Source organism: Solanum verrucosum, unplaced genomic scaffold (genome assembly GCF_900185275.1).
Source record: "Solanum verrucosum unplaced genomic scaffold, falcon-dt-bn FXZP01000053.1, whole genome shotgun sequence".
Lineage (NCBI taxonomy): Eukaryota > Viridiplantae > Streptophyta > Magnoliopsida > Solanales > Solanaceae > Solanum > Solanum verrucosum.
This window is the reverse complement of record NW_026020152.1, coordinates 498,977-519,283: the sequence shown is the minus strand read 5'-3', so window position 1 is coordinate 519,283 and position 20,307 is coordinate 498,977. Positions and strand designations below refer to the sequence as shown.

Here is a 20,307-nt window from a genome sequence, read left to right as displayed (position 1 = left end):
CTTTTTTTTATTTATCTTCCTCCTAATTTGTGTCTTCCTAACACATTAGAGAATTTATTTTGACCCTTAACTTTACATGCTTTGTATTTGTTTTCTTGGATTATTTTCTCCCAACTCTTATTTTACTTGGTCAACTTTATTTTTTTTCTGTAGATAATTTTGTGTGGAAGATAGTGAATTGGAAGTATCTTTCACCAGCATTAAGTCATTAATAAAGTGTATTACTCTAGATTATTTGTACACCCAAGTTAAATAGTATTTTCTTCGTTTAATATTAGTTATCAATATTTTTTATACATATATAATGAAAATCTCACAAATTGTTAAAATTATCAAAATTTCATTTATTCTTATACAATCTTAACAAATGAGTAAATCATAGTTTATAAACAAGGTATTAGAATATCCTAAAGTGCCGCATTATTACATCACACATCTTCATACTCCTTTTATAAACAAATGTTTGCGATTACAAACTTTCAAGCATACATAATGTTATAAAAATCTACTAGTCAACATTCAAAGTAGTAACTAACTATTCTTTAATATAATTATTTTATATGGTACGAACAATCTCTTCACGTCAAACATGAGTCTTATTTTGTAAAATTTAAAATAATGGAACTATTTTTCTAAAATATAAACTTATAACCGAGTTTTACATTTTTAAAAATTGATCACAAATCCTTTTTATTTTTTTTGGATAATTTGAAATAATTATGTTCCCAGACAAGTGAGACCATGAACACCTTCACCATCAACTAATAGGTTGAAGGTTCGAGTCCAATCAGAGACTAAGTGAGAATACTATTGATTGTCATTCCTCCTCTTAAGGTGAAATTAAAAAAAAAAGATATGAAAGGAATTAATTATCCACTTCGTATCTGCAAACTTTATTTATAATAACATTTTGTTAAAATGATCAAGATTTTTTTGAAATCATTTTTTCATTATATGTTGTATTATATATTTTGTTTAGCCTTTAGCTATAAGAAGTCATTTGGTAGGATGCAGTAATTAAGATAGTCCTTAGATTAAAATTTGTTCCATTAAATATAATGTTTGATTGCACAATTTAACTCAAACAAACCTAATATATGAATAATTTAATACACCATATGTGGTCTTATCTAATACCAAGAATATGTAGAAAATACTAATACCATGCTAAGTTTTACAGATTGTTCAGTCTGTCTTTTATTAAAAATAAGGGAAGTGCTAAATGGCGAGAGAATTTGGTCAAAAAATGATTTCAAAAAAATCTTGATCATTAAGATTGTCATTTTTTAAAACTAAAAGTAATGGTAATTTGGGATCCCGTGAACAGAAAACATAACCATCTTTTAATAATATTTTGATTCCCTTTTTGGAAATTTGAGAGAAGTAATTATTCCCAAGTAATTATGAGAGTACGTCTCGATGTGCGAGCAGAGCTAGATAAAATCGAGGATTATTTAATTTTTATTTTATAAAAAAAAAATATTGTATTATTATATATGGATAAAATTATTTTTGATAGATATATAAAATGATGAACTTGTTTTAACTTTTTTTTTATGTGTCTACCTTTTTATATTTTGAACTTTTAATGAAATCACGACTTACTGCTTTGTACTAGGATTATACAAAGTCAAATCGAAATTGATAACTTGAATCGAAAAATAATTAATTTATCGATAATGATTATTGATTTCGCAACTTCAGTAACAATTTTAATTTTATTTTATTATCCAGTAACTGATAACTTGATAATAAATTAAATAATTATATTTATAATTTTATAACATTTGTTATATAAAATTTTTTACTTAGAGTTGGAATTTATAATAAATATAAATTAAATAATTATATTTATAATAAGTGGATCGCAGTATACGCTGTCCAACTCACAATAAATTATGATTAAATAATTGAACTCTCTCCATTAATAGAGAACTCACGCGCGCAAGCACTCTCTCTCTCTCTCTTCATTTTCTCTCTCTAAACATCAATGGCGAATCCTGCATAGCTTCAATCTATACGTATATATAACGGAATTACACCAACCAACTCACACTGCCCCTCGCATTGCTGCTCAACTGGTAACATCAACAATCCTAATCATTAGTTTAGTTCCATTGTGATTCCAGAATTTTGAGTTTTTTTGTTTACATCTGGTGTTCGGTATTCATATTGAGCTTCAATTAAACCAATTTATGCCGGATAAGGTGAAAAAAACTAGAATAAGCCGAGACCTCTGGTTAAGAACAGAGGGATCACTCTTTTGGTGTAGAATTTAGAGTGAATGAGTTGAGAACATGTGCAATCGTATATTATATTGTATATGTATAATTGTTTTGTAGGTATTTACATGATTTGAACCGTGAGAATGAGAAGCAATGCGTTTAGTTGAATCTGCTGCAAAGGGCTAAGATTCGTCTCTGGCTTTGTTAGTAATCAACTTTTTATAATGTGATTTTGTTTTAGTGTGCTGCTTGATTTGGATCTGATCTGTATTTGAGATTTTGCTATCTCTCGCGCTAGAAATTTGGAATCAATTATGAGTAGGATGTTTGCTTCAGCTGCTTATTTTTTATTGATCTTAGGTGGATTCTGTGTTTTTGATATGTATTTGAGACCATTTTCTGCTGGAAAAGCTGAAAGTTGGAATATAATTGTGATTCATATCTGTTTTTTGGGGATTGGGGTGGAAGGGTCTATTTTCATCCATCTTAGTTGGAAATTTTGTGTTTTAATCTATGTTGCTCGGACTCTTCAAAAATGCCAACAGGTGCGTGTCGGATTCGCCAAAAGTAGAGTATTTGAGTATTTTCTGCTTGAATTGTTAAAATTGGAATATCAATTGTGCTTAGGGTGTTAGTTTCTGTTTGTTTTTCTTTTCTTTTTTTGCTAGTTTTCCTATTTTTATTGATTTTAGATTTGGTGTTTTTTGCAGGTTGATCTGTCCGTGTAGTTGCTGGATTTGGATTACTTTGTATTTGACGATATAGCTAGAGTTGTTTTGGAATTGGTATTTTTCAGTGCAGTTGTGTTTTAGAGGACTTTTCTAATATATTTTGAGGGGTAATTGATGCATCATTACCATATGGGAGGAGTTATGGTTGATCTAAACTTTTTGTTTTGTTCCAATTGGAGACTAACAGGATAGAGATTGTGCTGATTGTGATCTTGATTATCTGATTGGGTTTGGTATGATTTTGGAGTTCCATTCTCCTAAGGAAGTTAGGTTGAGTTCTAATCAATGCTAGTTGAAATTGTTCGAATTTTGTGTGGTATATGTGGGTGATGATATCGGATGACAGCTTATAATTTTCATAGCTCTTGGAGGTTGAGGTTGAAGCAAATAGCTAGCACATTGTGATCTTCTCAACTTTAACTTTGTTGAGGTTACATAAATTGGAGATGAAAAGCCCTTGGCTTAACAAATTATCAAGAAATTTCAGGTCTAGATCACCATTCAAGTGGTTACTCTTGTGTCTTGTCAGTGTCTTGGTGGTGATAGCATTGCTAGGATCATCTTCAAGTACCTTTAATTCAGTCACTTCCTCTGTGAAGAATGATATATACACGAATTACAGAAAGCTAAAGGAGCAAGCAAGAAGCGATTATTTAGAGTTAAAAAGCCTTGCTGTGGGAGAAAATCAGATAAAGGATGTTGGTGTTTGTGGTAAGGAAAGAGAAAATTATGTGCCTTGGTACAATGTGTCTGCAAATATTCTAGCTGGGCTTAAAGATGGCGAGGAGTTAGATCGGCATAGTGAGTTATCACGAGAACATCAATATTGTCTGATTCGTCCACCTAAGGACTATAAGATTCCGTTGTCTTGGCCAGCAGGAAGGGATGTTATATGGAGTGGAAATGTGAAGCTAACCAAAGATCAGTTCCTTTCTTCTGGAAGCATTATGAAAAGGTAAAGTAAATTAAATGATCCTGTCAATGATCTTAACTTGTCAAATTGTTGTGCGTTACATGCTTGAAGGACGAAGGCCTGAATTTTGAGTTTCCGAGCTCTTTTGGGGTTATTCATTTGTAGGAATAATCTCGAAGTCTTTATGTAAGGTGCAGCTTTTCCTCTACCTTATTGTAACTCTTCATTTCTCCAGGCTAATGTTACTAGAAGAAAATCAAATTGCTTTCCATTCACAAGATGGGATGATGGTTGATGATGTCAAAGATTACTCTCACCTAATTGCAGAGATGATTGGGCTGGGAAGTGACACAGAATTCCTTCAAGCTGGTGTAAGCAATCTTTTGTTCATCTTTCCATAAGCTACATGTTTGGGTCATTGCTGGTTTCTAATGAATCGATGTTTCTAGAATGCTACCGGTTTCATATTATTGGAACTGTGATGCAGAACCATAGTTCTACTTGTAGAATATAAGATTTTTATTTACTGAATAACAGGTGCGTACTGTACTAGATATTGGTTGTGGCTTTGGTAGCTTCAGTGCCCACCTGCTCTCGCTCAACTTGATGGCTCTTTGTGTGGCAGCTTATGGTTCATCTGGTAGCCATGTTCAGGTAGCACTTGAGAGAGGCCTTCCTGCAGTCATCGGAAACTTTATTTCAAAACAGCTACCATTTCCATCATTGTCCTATGACATGGTTCATTGTGCTCAGTGTGGAATCATTTGGGACAGCAAAGGTATTGCCATTGCTTTTCACTTTTCAGGAACTGTATTTCCCATACTTATTTCTCATTATCGTTTTATGTGACCTGACTGATTTCCCACCAGTGTTTATCAAGATTTTGTTTCAATAAGTATTCTCAATTTGCCTAATTTTGATATGTAATTCATTTTCCTAGTCTATTTCATGCTGTGAGAGTAATGTACTTCACGACTAGTAATCCACGGTATCTCCCAAACTGTCTACTCTACAATGGAACTCCTTTACAGTAAAAAATATCTTCTCCAAAATCTAATAAATCTTGTTGATTTGACCAATCTCACTTGAACTTTTTGGTGATCGTGCTGATAAATTATTGGTTCCCGGTTTTAAATCCAGCCCCCCAGCCCAGTCTCACCTAAAAAGATTTATTGCTGAGCTGAAGCAAAATTAACCTTCACAGTTAGACACCCTCATCCTTTTCTGATAGTAACATGTTCTAGTTTTTGTGGGTTACTTTTTTTCTTTATTGGATCACTCAACAATCATCTGTATGGTAACTGACCTTCTGAGGATTTATACCCGAACAAGTGGCATGAAACTAATAATGATTTGACAAAACAGATGGGCTGTTTCTTATTGAAATTGACCGTGTACTCAAGCCTGGAGGTTACTTTGTTTTGACCTCATCCACAACCCAGCAGCAGGGCAGTTCTACCGGTGCAAAGAAGGGAATCATGTCTACTTCTTTGGAAGATTTCACTAAGAAACTCTGTTGGTCTCTTTTGGAACAGCAAGACGAAACTTTCATCTGGCAGAAAACGGTTGATTCCCAGTGCTACACATCTGGGTAAGACTACCAAAGAAGCCAATGCCATGTATTCCCTCTATATTTTGTTCCCCGTTTCCTTTAACCTACTTTTGATTTCACTTTATTCAGTTAAAAAGCTAAAAGTTGAAGAATAGTCATTTAAATAGAAGTTACAATCAATTGCAGAGTACTAGACTCAGGAAGATGATTTATATTATTTTTTGGTTTAAACACATTATTCTTAGGTGTACTTGGATTTTGTATGTGTGCATGGTCAGGTTTTAACTAATTCACATTTTGTTTACACTGTCATACCTCTCAATAGTGACAGTGTTTGTTTGAAAGTTTCATGGCTTCTACAGTGGGGTGTTGTTATGTATGTATACTGAAATTTGACGTTTAGATCTTAATTAGTTGTTATAAACAAAAGTACGCAAAATTAGAAAGAGTATGAATGTAAATAAGGCAAACATCAGTAGTCTTTCCTCGTGAAGTTAATATGTCCATAACTTATGGGCACCGTTTAAATACAATTTGTTTTCTTTAGATTGATATTCATGCTTGAAATTTACTATGTGCATAACATTAATGATGATTATCATAAATGTTTTAATATTTTATTTTATACGTAATATATTTCTTACAAAATATTATTACACAATATTTGAGAATAGCTATTATAGAGGGGTAATTTACAAAAAGTGTATTGCTATAATGACTGTCATTGTTGTTATAGGTAGAATGTTGTTATAGAAAATGTAAAATATAACATGAAAAATCAGTTCTGGAGAAAATCAGACCGTTATAGTGAAATGTTGTTATAACGAATGATTGTTATAGAGAAATTTGACTGTACTTGTTTTCACTTTTAAAAACCGTACTTTTACCCCTCCCACACCCTGCTAAAAAGTTACGGAAAAGCTCTCCCTTCATGCTCAGACTTTGATGCAGATGTCTTCCATTTCTGTTCTCTTTTTCAAGTTACAGTTTTCATTTTTATGCTTTTTTTCCCACCTGACCTTCTCTAATTGCACTGGGTATGTTGTTGTTTACCTTCTCTAATTGGCTTTGCCTTTTAATGTAGCAAGCAGGATACTATACCAATTTGTAAAGGACAGGATATGCAACTGTACTACCAGCCACTTGCACATTGTATATCTGGAACAGGCAGTGATCGATGGATTCCAATTCATAGCAGATCTGATTCTATGAACTCAACTGAGCTCAAAGTTCATGGCAAGTTTATCTAAATAAAATTGGTTTGTTCACCTTTACCGTCATTCTCTAATTTCCTGCCATTTGGCTCTTTATTGTTAACATGCAATCATTGCCTGTGTTTTGTTCTATGGCAGGAGTTTATCCTGACAATTTCTTTGAGGATTCAGAATTCTGGAAATCAGCTGTGCGAAACTATTGGTCTTTGCTGTCACCCTTGATTTTCTCTGACCATCCAAAGAGGCCAGGTGATGACGATCCATTGCCTCCGTATAATATGGTGCGGAATGTCTTGGACATGAATGCTCATTATGGGGGTTTAAATGCCGCATTGTTGGAGGCAGGAAAGTCAGTTTGGGTGATGAATGTTGTGCCTCTTGGGGTGCATAATACACTTCCTCTGATACTTGATCGAGGCTTTGCTGGCATTTTGCATAACTGGTAAGCCATTCTACTATAGACACTGAGATTTATGCGCTTTTGGATCTATCTTAAGTTTGTGGATTCTGCGATCATCTTGCAGATTATTTTAGTGAAGAAAATCACAGAACTTTGTGAATTAAGTAGCAATATGTGTTTCTCGTAATGTATGTGATCATAAATCACTTAAATGATTTCTACAATTAGATGGATCGTAAAATCAGACAATGCTATAATGGCTGACCTCGAACATATTAGACGGATGGTAATAATATCAAATGATCCTGATGTTGAATTTAATATAACCATCTCCAAACTTAATGTGTGGTTTTGAAGACTCATAAACATAGTATAGTTTGTATTGTAATTGTACCTTTTTCTGATCCTTATAAATCTTTTCTGCCATAAAGCAATGTATTTGACCAGTGAGGATAAGTTGAAGATAAAATGAAAAACCCAGAGCCATAATCAACATAACAAGCTTGACCTTATCCTCACCGGATGTTTATCATTGTTTTCTTACTCACGCTTTTCCCTTGATATTGGATTCAATCATATGTGTTTGAAGAATTATGTTTGAGACTGATATCCAATGTTCTTAATATTGGGCCAGGTGTGAACCCTTTCCTACATATCCACGAACATATGATTTGCTCCATGGTAATGGACTTCTTTCGCACCTTGAATCACAAGGATGCAGTATAGTTGAAGTGCTTTTTGAGATGGACCGAATCTTACGGCCTGAGGTAATATTGTATTTGAAGTCTGCACTTTTAGATCATTTTTCATTTTACTCTTTCTTTAAATATAAGCCTGCTTTACTTAGATATGCTTAGGGGTGGAAAATGGGCGGATCGAGTCAGATATGAGTGGGTCAAAAATGAGTCAGGTGAAAATGGATAAAGTATCCGACCCACACATCTTTGATATGGAAAAATAATGGGTAAACCAACAGATTATATGGATAATATACTTGTTATTATGTAAAGAAATAAGTACTCCCAAACTACAAACATTTTTTTCTTCTTTTTCTACTTTTAGGGTATGTTTGGTATGAAGGAAAATATTTTTGTGTACTCCTAGAAAACGTTTTTCTAGAAAATAAATGGTCCTGAGTCGAAGTCAAGGTTGGGTTTAGATCGTGAGTCGGGGTCGAAAGTCAAGTCCTGAGTCGGGATTTGGAGTCAGGTCTTGGTTTTGGTCAAGAGACGGGAGTCAAGTCCCAAGTTGGGATCGGAAGTCGGATACTGGGTCGGGGTTGGGGTCCTGGGTCGGAGTTGGCCATATGATCTATGTTTTCATCTTTTGACGTTTGGGATTCAGGCGTAGGTCATTGATTGCTTGATACTCTTATCTTCCTGTTCTATTTAAGGTTTGGGATTCAGGCGTAGCTCATTGATTGCTTGATATTCTCTCTTATCTTTCCTGTTCTATTTGATAACTGAAAACACCTTCAAAATGTGTCACTCATGTTTGCTTGATTCCTTGACTGTTTTAACATGTGAATTTGACAGGGATGGATTATTCTCTCTGATAAATTGGGCCCTATAGAGAAAGTGCGGATGGTAGCAACACAAATGCGCTGGGAAGCCAGGGTAATTGACCTCCAGGATGGAAGTGACCAACGACTACTCGTATGCCAAAAATCATTCGTGAGAAAGTGATCATCTTGAAGTGGAATTCACAATCCAATGATTAGCCACTCCTTGTCCCATGTATGTGTGTGTGCTCGCATGCTTTTCCCCTGCAGATTTCTGCATTTTGTTTCCCTGCAAATGTCTTTTTAGTATGTAGCGGTGAGACTTGTTTTTTAATCTTACCAGGCCACAAGCTGCACGGCCACGTCTCAATCTTGACATCCTTTTAGATGGATAATAAGGTGGCCTCAAAGGCGGAAATATAATTTTTTGGAATCTGTAGTTTGCTGGAATAGAGACAGCAGAGAAAGAAGAATTTCCCCTTACAAAAGATTCATGTAGCAATTCATTCAGCATTGTTTTTCTTTACCTTTTCAGTTTATTAACATATTTTTTCAATTTGTAACTAAATGTTGTGTAGTGATGAATCACCTTCTGTCAAAGCAAGAGATTTTTTTCACAAAATGTAAGAATCAATCATAATGAATGGCTTCCCAAGATACACCTTGTTTTTTTAGCTCTACAGACTCTTATGGATAATCCTGGATTTGTGACTAACAGTTCAGTGGACGTCTTCATTGCCATATTTCTATGTCTTGAGGAAGTGCTTGACAATTCTAAGTTCTTGGATTGCCGGTATGGAACCTCTTTCTCGAACTGTTCCCCAAGCCAGTTGAGAACAACTTACGCGCTTACCTCCCCTCTCCTTTTCCCATTGAGTTATGTATATTCTGCAGATTAGGTTCCAAGTGCAACTACCAGAAGAAAGGGAGCGAAGTATATGACACTAGCTGGGGTTTACATGGGCCAATTCGAAGCTCCCTGCCAGTGAATTTCAATTACAGGCAAGCACCATTTGACCGTTGTTTGTTTGGAAATATAACTTGGTGTCATAGCAGTCATGACTCTGTTGTTCTAATTCTCCTCCTATCCCTAGTTGCCATTCTCTCCCCATACCTTGCAAATATATCAGCTAAATCGAATTGCCCAACTTCTCTAAGTTTGTTGCTCATCACCTCAAACATAACAACCCCTTCCTCATTGGAATAATAATGCAAAAACTTGTTATAATCAAACCTAGGCACCTCAACTTTCCTGTACAGTAATCTCTCTGCATATTTGTTTGCCTCCAACGTCTTCCCCGCCTTAACCAAACCTCCTATGAAGATGGTATCGAAATTCACAAGAGGATCTGATCCTTTCCTCCCTCTCCTCCCTAAATGCCCTTGTAACAACATAACATACGTATGCATTATCGGCTCACATCCCCTTTTAATCATCTCCCTAAATACTTCAGTTGCTTCACTTGCTCTTTTCAATTTCAACAGTCCCTTGATCATCCCATGATAAACACTTATATCAGGATTCTCTACTCCTTCCACAACCCTATACGCCTCCATAACCCTTCCTCTACTCATAAGCCCATACGTTATCGATCCTAATGTAAGATTGTCCGCTTTAATCCCTCTCTTTTCCATTTCTTCAAACAGTAAGTAACTCTCTCCAAGCTTCCCTTTCTTGCACAACCAATTGATCACCAACCTATAAGTTGAAACCCCTAATTCACTCATCCTATTTACTCTAACAGATTGAAAAACCTTCAACGCTTCAACATATCTATTATTCTTGAAAAGGGTCTCAATCATAGTTTCAATCGACGCAATGTCAGGTTCAAAACCTTCATCCACCATTAAATTCCAAATCTTTGAAGCTTCAATCACATCACCAACATCACAAAACCCGTAAATCAACCATCTATAAGTAACCTCATCTGGTTTTACCCAATCTTTCAACTTCAATACAACATGCTCAGCCTCCTCAACAAGCTTAGATCTACAAAGAGCTTCAACTACCTTATCCAATACATCAACACTATACCCATATCCATACTCATTCATCAAATGAAAAACTCCAACACATTTCTTCAACTCCCTAGCAGAAGCCAAAGTTTTCACCCCAACTACATAAGTCTTAGGGGTAACCAACTGACACCTTCCAATTTCTTGTAGAACTTCCCAGAAAAGGTCAATGTTTCTTGATTTTCCAATTACATCTAGCATTTTGTTGAAGGTGACGGGGGTGTGGTTGAAATGGGGTTGGGTCTTGGTAAATTGATAGAATTTGTAAATGGGTCTCCAAGAATACTGGAATTTGTTGCAGATTTGAAGGAAAAACTCATGGGTGAGGTCAAATGGTGTTTTGCAGAGGTTGTTGTGGAGTTTCTGGTCAGATGAGTACTGTTGCTGGTAGAGAATTGTAGAAACTCTTAGGAGGTGAGATTCATTTACTGGTTTAATGGGGTTTGGAGAATGGAGTTGAGGAGCAAATTGGATTGGGTTGGGGGGTGGTGATACAGCAGAGGGGGTGGGTGGGGTGTGAAGAAGACGATGGGGTGATTGGAGGAAGGTGAAAGACTTGAAAGTTGTAGGTTTTAACATTTGTGTGGGAAAATTGTGTAAAGTTTGCCTCATTAGGAATTTGTTTTTCTTGAAGGGAGCTGAGAAAGGGAGGCAGGAAAAATAAGTTTTATGTATGAAAAATAGAAAATAGTAAGAAATGGAGAGAGATAAACAGATCTAGTGTGTCTAAATACATCTATCTCGGTAATATATATATCTTGAATATATGGAGTTAAAATAAGATGTAATTCATTCTAAATATACGATATTCAAGTGAATTCACATGTATTTACCTTTTTCACTCACTTCTATCCTATCTCTCTTGCATCTTTCTCTATGTATTTGCTTTTCATAATTTATTTAATATGATTTACATGTATTTGAGATACATTTATTATTCCGCTCTCACGCCTCTCTCCTATTCTCGCTCACGCCTCTCCCTATTATAATTAGTTACATCATTAAAAATATGAAAACTATTTGAAATCTACCACCAGGCTTACTATATTTAACATGTGGATTAGTTCATTCTGTCTGACCGTAACTTTTGTCGTTAGAAAGAGTATGAGATGATTGTTGAATCCTGATGCTTACATACTCTGCCCCCCATTCAATGCACAAAGGGACACTATCTATAATAGTACATTACAAACCTAGAGTGACAGCACAAAAGAAAAAAAATATGATAAGGAAACAAAACCAACAAAACTCTTTATTTGATAAAAAATTTTAAAATTAATTAATTCTAATATCAAAAAAATATTATCAACATAAATTGTGATATAATAATAAAATTACTTCACTTTTAATACGAAGATAAAGTATCACTCATTTATATTAAAACACATTGAGTTAATTAGTGGCAAGTCAGTATATTAAAATAGAAGTGCTTTTTGTATTTTTCCCATTAACATTACTTGTGATACTATTTTTTAAAAAAATTTCTCCTCAAATATTCGATATTTATATTAAAATTAAATTATTTCAAATTTATATTATGTAAAGTTCATTTATATCAAAATTCAGAATTCAAAGTCGAGATCTCAGAGAACATCCTCTAGAGCACATGGTTGAATGGTTGGTTAACATCTAGCTCTCCACCTCACAGTGTCATCTAAATCTCCACCGTCATTCTTGTTTGCGTTGTCTACACAACTTTATTCACCTTTCCACTTTTATCTTCTTCTTTCCTCTGTTTTCTTCCACAATTTTGCCACTACCATGACCACTTTTCTACTATTTTCACTACTCTTCTTGGCCATCACTAGTCACTCAAGTAAGTAATCCATTGTGCCAGTGTCGAAGTCAAAATATGAAGTTTATGAGTTTTGAATTTGCTTGTTTTTGAGCTGATTTTTTCTTTTGGTTGTGCAACTATAGGTGGTTTGTACTGTATTTGTAAAGATGGAGTAAGTGATCAACAACTCCAAAAGAATATAGATTATGCTTGTGGAGCTGGAGCTGATTGTACACCAATCACTCAAAATGGTCCTTGCTATAACCCTAACACTATCAAAGATCACTGCAATTATGCTGTAAATAGTTATTATCAAAGAAAAGGTCAAGCTGGTGCTAGCTGTGATTTTAGTGGAACTGCAACTACGAGCCCAAATCCACCTACTAGTAAGTTCTCTAGAAAAATAAAATAACTATTCTTTTTTTAATTTTTTTTTATGTGATTATCAATTTATAGATTTACTTATTTTATTTTCTTTATCAACAGCTGCAAGTTCTGGGTGTGTCTATCAATCCAGTCCAAGGTATGTTCTTTGTTCTCTATAGTTGTATTAAATAACTTAGATCTTGAGTTTCCATTCCTTATTTTTAAAAGCATAATACATAAATGTGTTTCATGAGTTAGTCTCATTTCACATTTATATCCTTCGAGCTTAGATATGCACAAACAGATACTTAAACTTGTATAAAGTTGAACAAGTATATACATAAGTCTTATGCGACATAGTATATGTAGGACCTAAATTGTCGTGTAGGATCTTACATATGACACATTTGTTTATTTGTTCAACTTGATACAAGTTTAAAGATACTTGTGTTCACCATAAGTTAGAGAGCATATATAAATGTGAGGTCCGATCAAGTTAAAGGGTATAACTTATAAGCATTATCTTAATATAATATTGCGAGAACTGAAGTAATATACATGTATGCTAAATCCTTTTCGTTATGGAAAAAGTTAACAAAGAAATAAAAATGAGGCCTTTAGGATTAATCTTGAACAACTGGCTAATGGTTACCTTAGAAATGTAAGTAAAATTATGTTCAAGTAACCAAAGACGGAGCCAGAATTTGAACTTTATGGGCGGTAAATTCTAAGATAGCACATTAGGCATTAGTAATTGAGATTCTCAATTTAATTTTTTTTCTATATTTAGTGAATTTTTTAGTACATTGATTCGGCTAAACTCATACTTGGGCTTCTAGCTCTGAACTTACGCTTTAGCAGTTTAGCTAGCTGGAGTTATTAGTATTTAGTGACAAGATACGAACTCAATGAATGATCGAGATGGCCAGCTAATTAGTCAGTTACTTTTTCCAAATTGGTTACTTTTATTCAAAGTAAGATTGGTGTTGCCAATTTGTCCTTCCCTAGCCAAATTTTCAAACAGAGGTAATTTCGTCTTTGTCTGGTTGTTACAATTATTTTCTTTGAAATGATAATGTTGGATGGCTTTTAATTCATCATTAAGCGCCCTAGTTAGCAGCCTTAATGATGACATTAAGGCATGTTAGTGGTAATCAAGTTAGTTCCTACTTTCTTTGCAATCAGCAACCACAAATCTTAGTGCTGATTTTTGTTTCTATCTTATTATATTTAGTATATAGTTTGTTTTGGCCGGAGGGCTGGTGAGAGGGCAGCTCGTGATGTGTGGATTAGTTCATGTTACGGTTTTGAACCTTTGATGCAAGTAAAAGTTAGTAGTTAGGTGCAGAAGGGTAGTGAGCCGGGGGTCATTATCTATGTCAAGTTTCGAGTCCTGCACCACTACCCCTTTGGAAATGTCTCGATTATATAAGAAAAAATACTTGATACTACTTGAAGTGATTCGTGTTTTGTGATGTTCATTTTCAATTTTGTTCCAGCAACACTGGTGGAGGTACAACAACTCCGACTACAGCACCACCAGGAACCACAACTCCTACAACAGCACCACCAGGAACCACAACTCCAACAATCGCACAGCCAGGAACCACAACTCCAACAATCACACCACCAGGATCTACCATTCCAACGACTGCACCACCGGGCACTACAACTCCAGGATCTGGCACGGGGACAGGCATAGTGACTACACCCGGGGGAAACATTAATCCAACTTTTGGGCTTGGACCGAGTAGCGTTGGCATAGACGGCAATGCAGCTATGCATCTCCAAAACAGTATCTTTTTCACTTTAGCCCTTTTGGCTATAAGCTTTTTATGCACAAGGGTCTAAAGTAAAAGAGGAGATAGGAAAGTCCATATTTAGAAGAATCTTTGTTTAGTTCTTTCTTTCTGCTTTTCTGGTCTTTCTATCTAATTATGGTTGCTTTGAAAAGTTGGAATTGGATTCCCATAGTTAGTAAATTTTTTATGTAGAAGAATCTGATCCCTGCCCCCTTATCATATATGAGTAAAGGAAGAGGCTGTATTTTTATTTATTTTTTTGAGATAATACATAAACGTTTCGTTTACCCCCTCCGACTTCAGGTGTGGACAAGTATATATTTAAGCTTGTATAATAGGTGAACACATGAATCCTATATAACATGCTACATGGCAATTTGGCAAATTTTACGGGAAGAATCATAAAAATAAACTAAATGATACAAATATATTTTCTAAGATATATCTTTAAAAATTGTGGTCATCAAGTTGGTCATATATTTCCACGAGGAAAAGAGAAATGTAACAAGCATAAAGAAAATGACACGAAACCATATGATTGAGGTATTTTATTCATTCACGTCTATTGAAATTAAAAAAAGATAATAGTAATATAGTAATAATAATAACATACGTAATTAACAAGCCGCATAAAGCTATTATGTAAGTTATGAATAAACTATTGCCTCTTTTGAAATCATACGTAATTCAATTCTTAATGATTAGTTATTTTTATTTATTACAAGTGTGTTCTTAAACAGACAATATAATTACAGGTGTGTTCCTCATAGGCTTTATATGTAATAAATAAATAAATAAAATAAAATAAAAATAAATAAATAAGTAGTATGTCTTTTAATTTGGTTTCAGCTTGTATTTTATCTCCTTCGATTTTGGGTACATATAAATAAGCACTTAAATTTATATAAAATTGAACAAGTAGACATATGTGTTCTATGTGACGTCCCACGTGGCCAATTTTTGCATCTTATTGGCATTTTATGTGTATTATGTCACGTAGGACATGTGTATCTACTTATTTAATTATATACAAATTTAAGTGATGACTTGTGTACATCAAAATTAAAGAACATAAATATCAGAAGCTAAGTTTAAGAACATGTTTTATGTATTATGTCAAAAATATGTGCTGCAATATGTGGAAATGTAAGGATATAAAAGCTTATGCTATTTTTAGTCAATTTTGTCTATTACCTTTTAGCTCTGTTATATGACAGAGGCAGGCAGGCAGGCGCTGCAGATTTGTTATTCATGAACTCTAAAGGGACTATTTCAATCTATGTTGCTCGTACTTTTCAAAATATTAATGTGTTCGTATCAGATCATTTAAAAAAATGATCGTGTGAATGACTTATTTCACTGCAGAAAGGTGATTTCTTTTATGACACCTCATGATGATAATATATAGTTTGCCGGACAAACTTGACAAGTGTAAACTACAACATGGTTGTCTCACATATTCCCCTTTACATTAGGTATAATATAAACTCATTTGCATATTGGTAATCTTGGAGGTGACTGAGACACAAACAAAATGGACCAGGTAACACAAACATAGTGCCATATATTATCATATTAGATTATTATATGTATATGTTCAATAAACTTGTCCTAGTATATCGTTCATGGATTATCGCATTATTCTGTTGTTGTCTTTGCTCACTTCTAATAGACTTTGCATTGTTTCCTTGTTACTTGCTCTCTTTTCTACACGGTCTCCTTCTTCTTCACTTGAGTAAGGGTCTTTCGGAAACAATCTCTCATGGAGGTAGTTAGTAGGTCTGCGTACATTCTATCCTCCCCAAATTCCACTTGTAGGATTTCACTGGATATGTTGTTGTTGTTATTGATATATGTTCAATACTTGAATCTTGAATATTTTCCTTTTTGTTTAGGGTTGTTAGAGCATTTCTAAGTTTATTGAAGTTTCAGCTGAAAGGGTGATTTTGAATATGTATTTGGTGGAGAGTAAAGCAGGGGCTATAACTTGTATGCTATTTTCTCTGTTATTTTTGGGGACATGGCCTGCTTTGCTTACTTTACTTGAAAGACGAGGTCGTCTTCCTCAACATACTTATCTTGACTATACAATCACCAATCTTTTCGCTGCTACGCTCATTGCTTTTACTGTTGGTGAGATTGGGAGGAGTTCAATGGAACAGCCAAATTTTTTCACTCAACTTTCTCAGGTTAGTGGCAAGTTGTGGACTCATTAAAAAGTGAACATATGATTGTGTTAAAGAAGGAAAAAGTTTCATATCAGTAGTCAATGAAATGTATGGTCTCTTTATAAGGCTTGATCAATCCTGTTCCCTTTGAGCTAGCTTTTAGGGTGTGAGTTGAGTTCACGGATATAGAGATTAGAGGATTTGTATAGCCGACTTGAGCTAGTTTGGTATTAAGACGTAATTGTGTTATTGTTGTTGATATTGTTTGTCATTTGGAATGTATGGAGTTTCACATGTTTGACTTAACGTAGAGATGTGTTATGTTCTTCTGGCTTAATGGTTGTAACTTTTCCGCGTTTTCAACAGATCGTTGAAGCTGAAGCAATGAAAACCATGTTCCACTATTGATCAAATATGTGTATTCTGATAGATTAAATCGAAGAGTTAGAATTGTGATCCTTACTGACATAGCTTCTTTATGGATGAAAGGTGCAGGACAATTGGCCTAGCGTCTGGTTTGCGATTGCTGGAGGTGTGGTCCTCAGTCTTGGAAACCTTTCAACTCAATATGCATGGGCTTTCGTTGGTTTATCAGTCACCGAGGTCATCACTGCAAGTATTACGGTTGTTATAGGTATCATATTAGCTCCAGTGATCTACATTTTACTGATATCAATAGTATGTTGGAATTTGATGTGTGTTCTTGCTTTGGTTATGGCAGGAACGACGTTGAATTATTACCTTGATGACAAAATTAACAAAGCTGAGATTCTTTTTCCTGGCGTTGGATGCTTCTTGATTGCTGTTTGTCTAGGCTCTGCTGTTCATGCGTCCAATGCAGCTGATAACAAAGAAAAACTTGATTATTTTTCAATTGACTCTAACAATGGGGTTGGGTATGCATCAGTTCAAGAACATATTGCAATTTTGAATTCTCCATACGGGGAGGGAAGACTTCGTGTTTTACATCTCTTGTGCAATATTTCCTCTCTCTTTCGTAGTCACTACCTCCTCGAGGGCAGGATATGTGGACAGTCTGTTGAAGATTTCACACCACATATCTATGTAAGATTCCACGATTGATTGCGAGAGATTGATTTTAGTTTGGTTAAATCTTTGGCAGGACAAAAGATGTTACTGACTCTACACGAACAAATACAAATACAGGTACTTTAGCTACTGGAACATTTTGAAGTTCATGTCTTCTTCATTTTTATCAGATTGGTGGATTTCGTATTCACCTTTTTAGTTAATGTATAGACGTTCTGCAGTCGATATGAATGACTTGGAGAATGGAGAGGAAGAGGCAAAGGCCGGAACTGCGCTGTTCCTTATAGAAGTTGAGAACAAAAGGGCAATGAAGGTTAGAAATTCTTACTCAAATTGCCACTTCTGTTAATTGGTATCAAAATTCAGTCTCCAACTTGTCTTTCTATAGTACAGTCGATCCAAACTCCTCGGGATTGAGGCATAATTGATTGATTTGTTAATCTAGTACACACACTAAAAGAACATGCGTAATCTGTTAGATGGTCAATGCAGGTGTTTGGGAAGAGCACTTACATTGGTCTAGCTATTACCTTCTTTGCTGGAGCTTGTCTTTCTCTGTTTTCCCCTGCATTCAACCTGGCTACAAATGATCAGTGGCATACTCTAAAAGATGGAGTTCCTCACTTGAGTGTCTATACGGCGTTTTTCTACTTCTCAGTTTCCAGTTCTTTACTGGCAACGATTCTGAACTTCACGTTCTTGTATCGTCCTGTTCTAAATGCACCCAAATCATCATTGATGTGTTACGTGAACGATTGGGATGGCAGAGGTTGGGCTCTTTTGGCTGGACTTTTGAGTGGCTTTGGAAATGGTCTTCAATTTATAGGAGGTCAAGCTGCTGGATATGCAGCTGCAGATGCTGTTCAAGTTTGTGCATTTATCAAAGCCACCATTCCTTTTCGTTTTATTAGTTATTCAAGCGATTGATTTTGATGTTTAACTTGTTCAGGCACTGCCTCTTGTGAGCACATTTTGGGGTGTAATATTGTTCGGAGAGTATCGAAGATCATCAGGAAGAACGTATACGCTTATTGCAGGAATGTTGATCATGTTCATAGCAGCTGTTGCAATCCTCATGGCATCTGCAGGGAAACGCAAATCGAATTAATACATGTATTGATGTTTATGTATGTAGATATTGATCACCATCTATACACCTTAGTTTATTTGCTATGTTAGGATCGAAAACTCGGGTACTGTGGAATTTAGTCAAACAATGTTATAATGAGAATAACAAAGACAATGTTATTAGTGTATGGACCTTTATTCAATACAATTAGATGTTGAACTATTCTACTATAGTGTTTGTTTCCACTTGCTAAGAGTAAGGAATTTTGTGGTAAAAATTCTGCCTGCTATTTTAATTGTGTTAAGAAATGTTATTTTATTAGATCAGTTAATACTGCTTATAAGGTGGAAACTGCAAATTGCATTTGTAACGTTGGATGTTCCTTTGGCTATTGTTACAAATTTCTCATTACCAAATATTGTATGTAACTAACACTTCTTGTACTCTTGCTAGCTATTCAATTGAATTTAAACATATTATAGCGTTCTTATTTTATCCTTATGTAGTTAGATCGATTCAACAAAATTGATGATCTAAAGCCAAACATTAATATAAGAAGCTTTAAATATATTTGAGACATTCCATATATATATTTTCCATGCTCCAATCCGAATTATTCATTAATTTTGCAGATAATGAGACAAACTGCAATGAGAAGTATTGCATTGGTGGCAATATTGCTTTACATAAAGCTTAAGCAAAAAAACATTTAAAAATTATAGGCATAAAGTATATTGTGTTGTCTATGACACTATGTTATATAATAAGCTACTAAATATATACTTTTGTGGTTGTAATTTTTAAAATTATGTATTTGTGTTATCTATTGAATAAAATTCTAGTGCTTCGTATTAAAGCAGGAGAGAAGTTAATTACCTCCTTTTTAGCTTACTTAATATCCATGATAATAAGAATATGATCGGATAATCTCCTGGTAATTGAAATTGATATATTTATTGGGGAAGAGTTTTATAAATTAATGCTCAATATAATGGAAGTGCACAATTATATTATATGTACGTACCGTCAAACTTTGTTATTACTGTCATTTGTATAAAAAAAATTATTTTACCTATCTACGTCATGAAAATTTTCAACCAAAGAGTTTTAATTAACATTTTTTGATTGAGGGTAGTTATGTCATTGGTTGAACGGGAATTTTCCATCACATTGTTAAATTTATGTTGCTTAATATATATATATATTATTTTCTCAAGATAACTAAAGTAAAAAAATAATTGAGAAGAGATAAAAATACATAATAGAAAAGGGGAAATGAAGCATTTAATTAGGTGACATGAACCTCTAATAAGAGGCAACGCAGCATAAATGATTTTGCAAAATATCAGACGTATTTTTGTTACAAAATAATGACATGAATGAACTATTTTTATTTTTTGTAATAAAATTAGCATAGATAAGCCTATTTTTAAACGAATGGATAAGATTAATCATTTTTAATTGTTATAACATATTTAAGCTTTTTAACTAACAATCTAACGGGAAATTGTAACAAAATAAGA

General features: G+C 34.4%; 5 protein-coding genes across 8 annotated transcripts in view; 3 read left to right on the top strand and 2 right to left on the bottom strand.

Moving 5' to 3' along the window:
• LOC125828141 (uncharacterized) overlaps positions 1-20,307 on the bottom strand; it is a 192,665-nt gene that overhangs the window by 29,060 nt on the left and 143,298 nt on the right. The window lies entirely within an intron of this gene.
• Positions 3,162-9,193, top strand: LOC125828137 (probable methyltransferase PMT5). 3 transcript variants are annotated; one of them, XM_049507448.1, is made up of 10 exons: positions 3,164-3,357; positions 3,444-3,911; positions 4,105-4,240; positions 4,407-4,647; positions 5,235-5,460; positions 6,506-6,657; positions 6,774-7,077; positions 7,670-7,802; positions 8,571-8,771; positions 8,880-9,193. In XM_049507448.1, exons 1-9 carry the CDS (start codon positions 3,296-3,298, stop codon positions 8,718-8,720), a joined length of 1,872 nt encoding a protein of 623 aa, XP_049363405.1. In that variant the 5' UTR covers positions 3,164-3,295; the 3' UTR covers positions 8,721-8,771; positions 8,880-9,193. The 3 variants fall into 3 exon arrangements, with proteins under 3 accessions (XP_049363404.1, XP_049363405.1, XP_049363403.1); XM_049507446.1 differs by having other exon boundaries at positions 3,164-3,911; XM_049507447.1 differs by lacking the exons at positions 7,670-7,802; positions 8,571-8,771; positions 8,880-9,193 and having other exon boundaries at positions 3,162-3,911; positions 6,506-6,680; positions 6,774-6,914.
• LOC125828149 (putative pentatricopeptide repeat-containing protein At1g26500) lies at positions 9,348-11,131 on the bottom strand. The gene has a single exon (XM_049507464.1). The coding sequence runs from the start codon at positions 11,129-11,131 to the stop codon at positions 9,593-9,595; it is 1,539 nt and encodes a 512-aa protein (XP_049363421.1). The 3' UTR covers positions 9,348-9,592.
• On the top strand, positions 12,244-14,747 carry LOC125828178 (PLASMODESMATA CALLOSE-BINDING PROTEIN 3-like). Its single transcript, XM_049507500.1, has 4 exons — positions 12,244-12,368; positions 12,473-12,715; positions 12,816-12,852; positions 14,195-14,747. The coding sequence occupies exons 1-4, from the start codon at positions 12,314-12,316 to the stop codon at positions 14,544-14,546; spliced, it is 687 nt and encodes a 228-aa protein (XP_049363457.1). The 5' UTR covers positions 12,244-12,313; the 3' UTR covers positions 14,547-14,747.
• Positions 15,886-18,823, top strand: LOC125828155 (ureide permease 1-like). 2 transcript variants are annotated; one of them, XM_049507471.1, is made up of 8 exons: positions 15,886-16,040; positions 16,393-16,686; positions 17,155-17,299; positions 17,387-17,561; positions 17,789-17,832; positions 17,937-18,028; positions 18,208-18,582; positions 18,665-18,823. In XM_049507471.1, exons 2-8 carry the CDS (start codon positions 16,450-16,452, stop codon positions 18,821-18,823), a joined length of 1,227 nt encoding a protein of 408 aa, XP_049363428.1. In that variant the 5' UTR covers positions 15,886-16,040; positions 16,393-16,449. The 2 variants fall into 2 exon arrangements, with proteins under 2 accessions (XP_049363428.1, XP_049363429.1); XM_049507472.1 differs by lacking the exon at positions 16,393-16,686 and having other exon boundaries at positions 15,890-16,040.

Excerpts from the sequence above, each read along its gene's own strand:
- LOC125828155 (XM_049507471.1), top strand. The coding sequence starts at position 16,450 with ATGTATTTGGTGGAGAGTAAAGCAGGGGCTATAACTTGTATGCTATTT. Across the intron at positions 17,300-17,386 it reads AAGTATTACGGTTGTTATAG|GAACGACGTTGAATTATTAC; the intron begins GTATCATATTAG and ends TGGTTATGGCAG. Across the intron at positions 17,562-17,788 it reads GACTCTAACAATGGGGTTGG|GACAAAAGATGTTACTGACT; the intron begins GTATGCATCAGT and ends AATCTTTGGCAG.
- LOC125828149 (XM_049507464.1), bottom strand. The coding sequence starts at position 11,131 with ATGTTAAAACCTACAACTTTCAAGTCTTTCACCTTCCTCCAATCACCC.
- LOC125828137 (XM_049507448.1), top strand. The coding sequence starts at position 3,296 with ATGACAGCTTATAATTTTCATAGCTCTTGGAGGTTGAGGTTGAAGCAA. Across the intron at positions 4,241-4,406 it reads CAGAATTCCTTCAAGCTGGT|GTGCGTACTGTACTAGATAT; the intron begins GTAAGCAATCTT and ends ACTGAATAACAG. Across the intron at positions 7,803-8,570 it reads ACCGAATCTTACGGCCTGAG|GGATGGATTATTCTCTCTGA; the intron begins GTAATATTGTAT and ends TGAATTTGACAG.
- LOC125828178 (XM_049507500.1), top strand. The coding sequence starts at position 12,314 with ATGACCACTTTTCTACTATTTTCACTACTCTTCTTGGCCATCACTAGT. Across the intron at positions 12,716-12,815 it reads GAGCCCAAATCCACCTACTA|CTGCAAGTTCTGGGTGTGTC; the intron begins GTAAGTTCTCTA and ends CTTTATCAACAG. Across the intron at positions 12,853-14,194 it reads GTCTATCAATCCAGTCCAAG|CAACACTGGTGGAGGTACAA; the intron begins GTATGTTCTTTG and ends ATTTTGTTCCAG.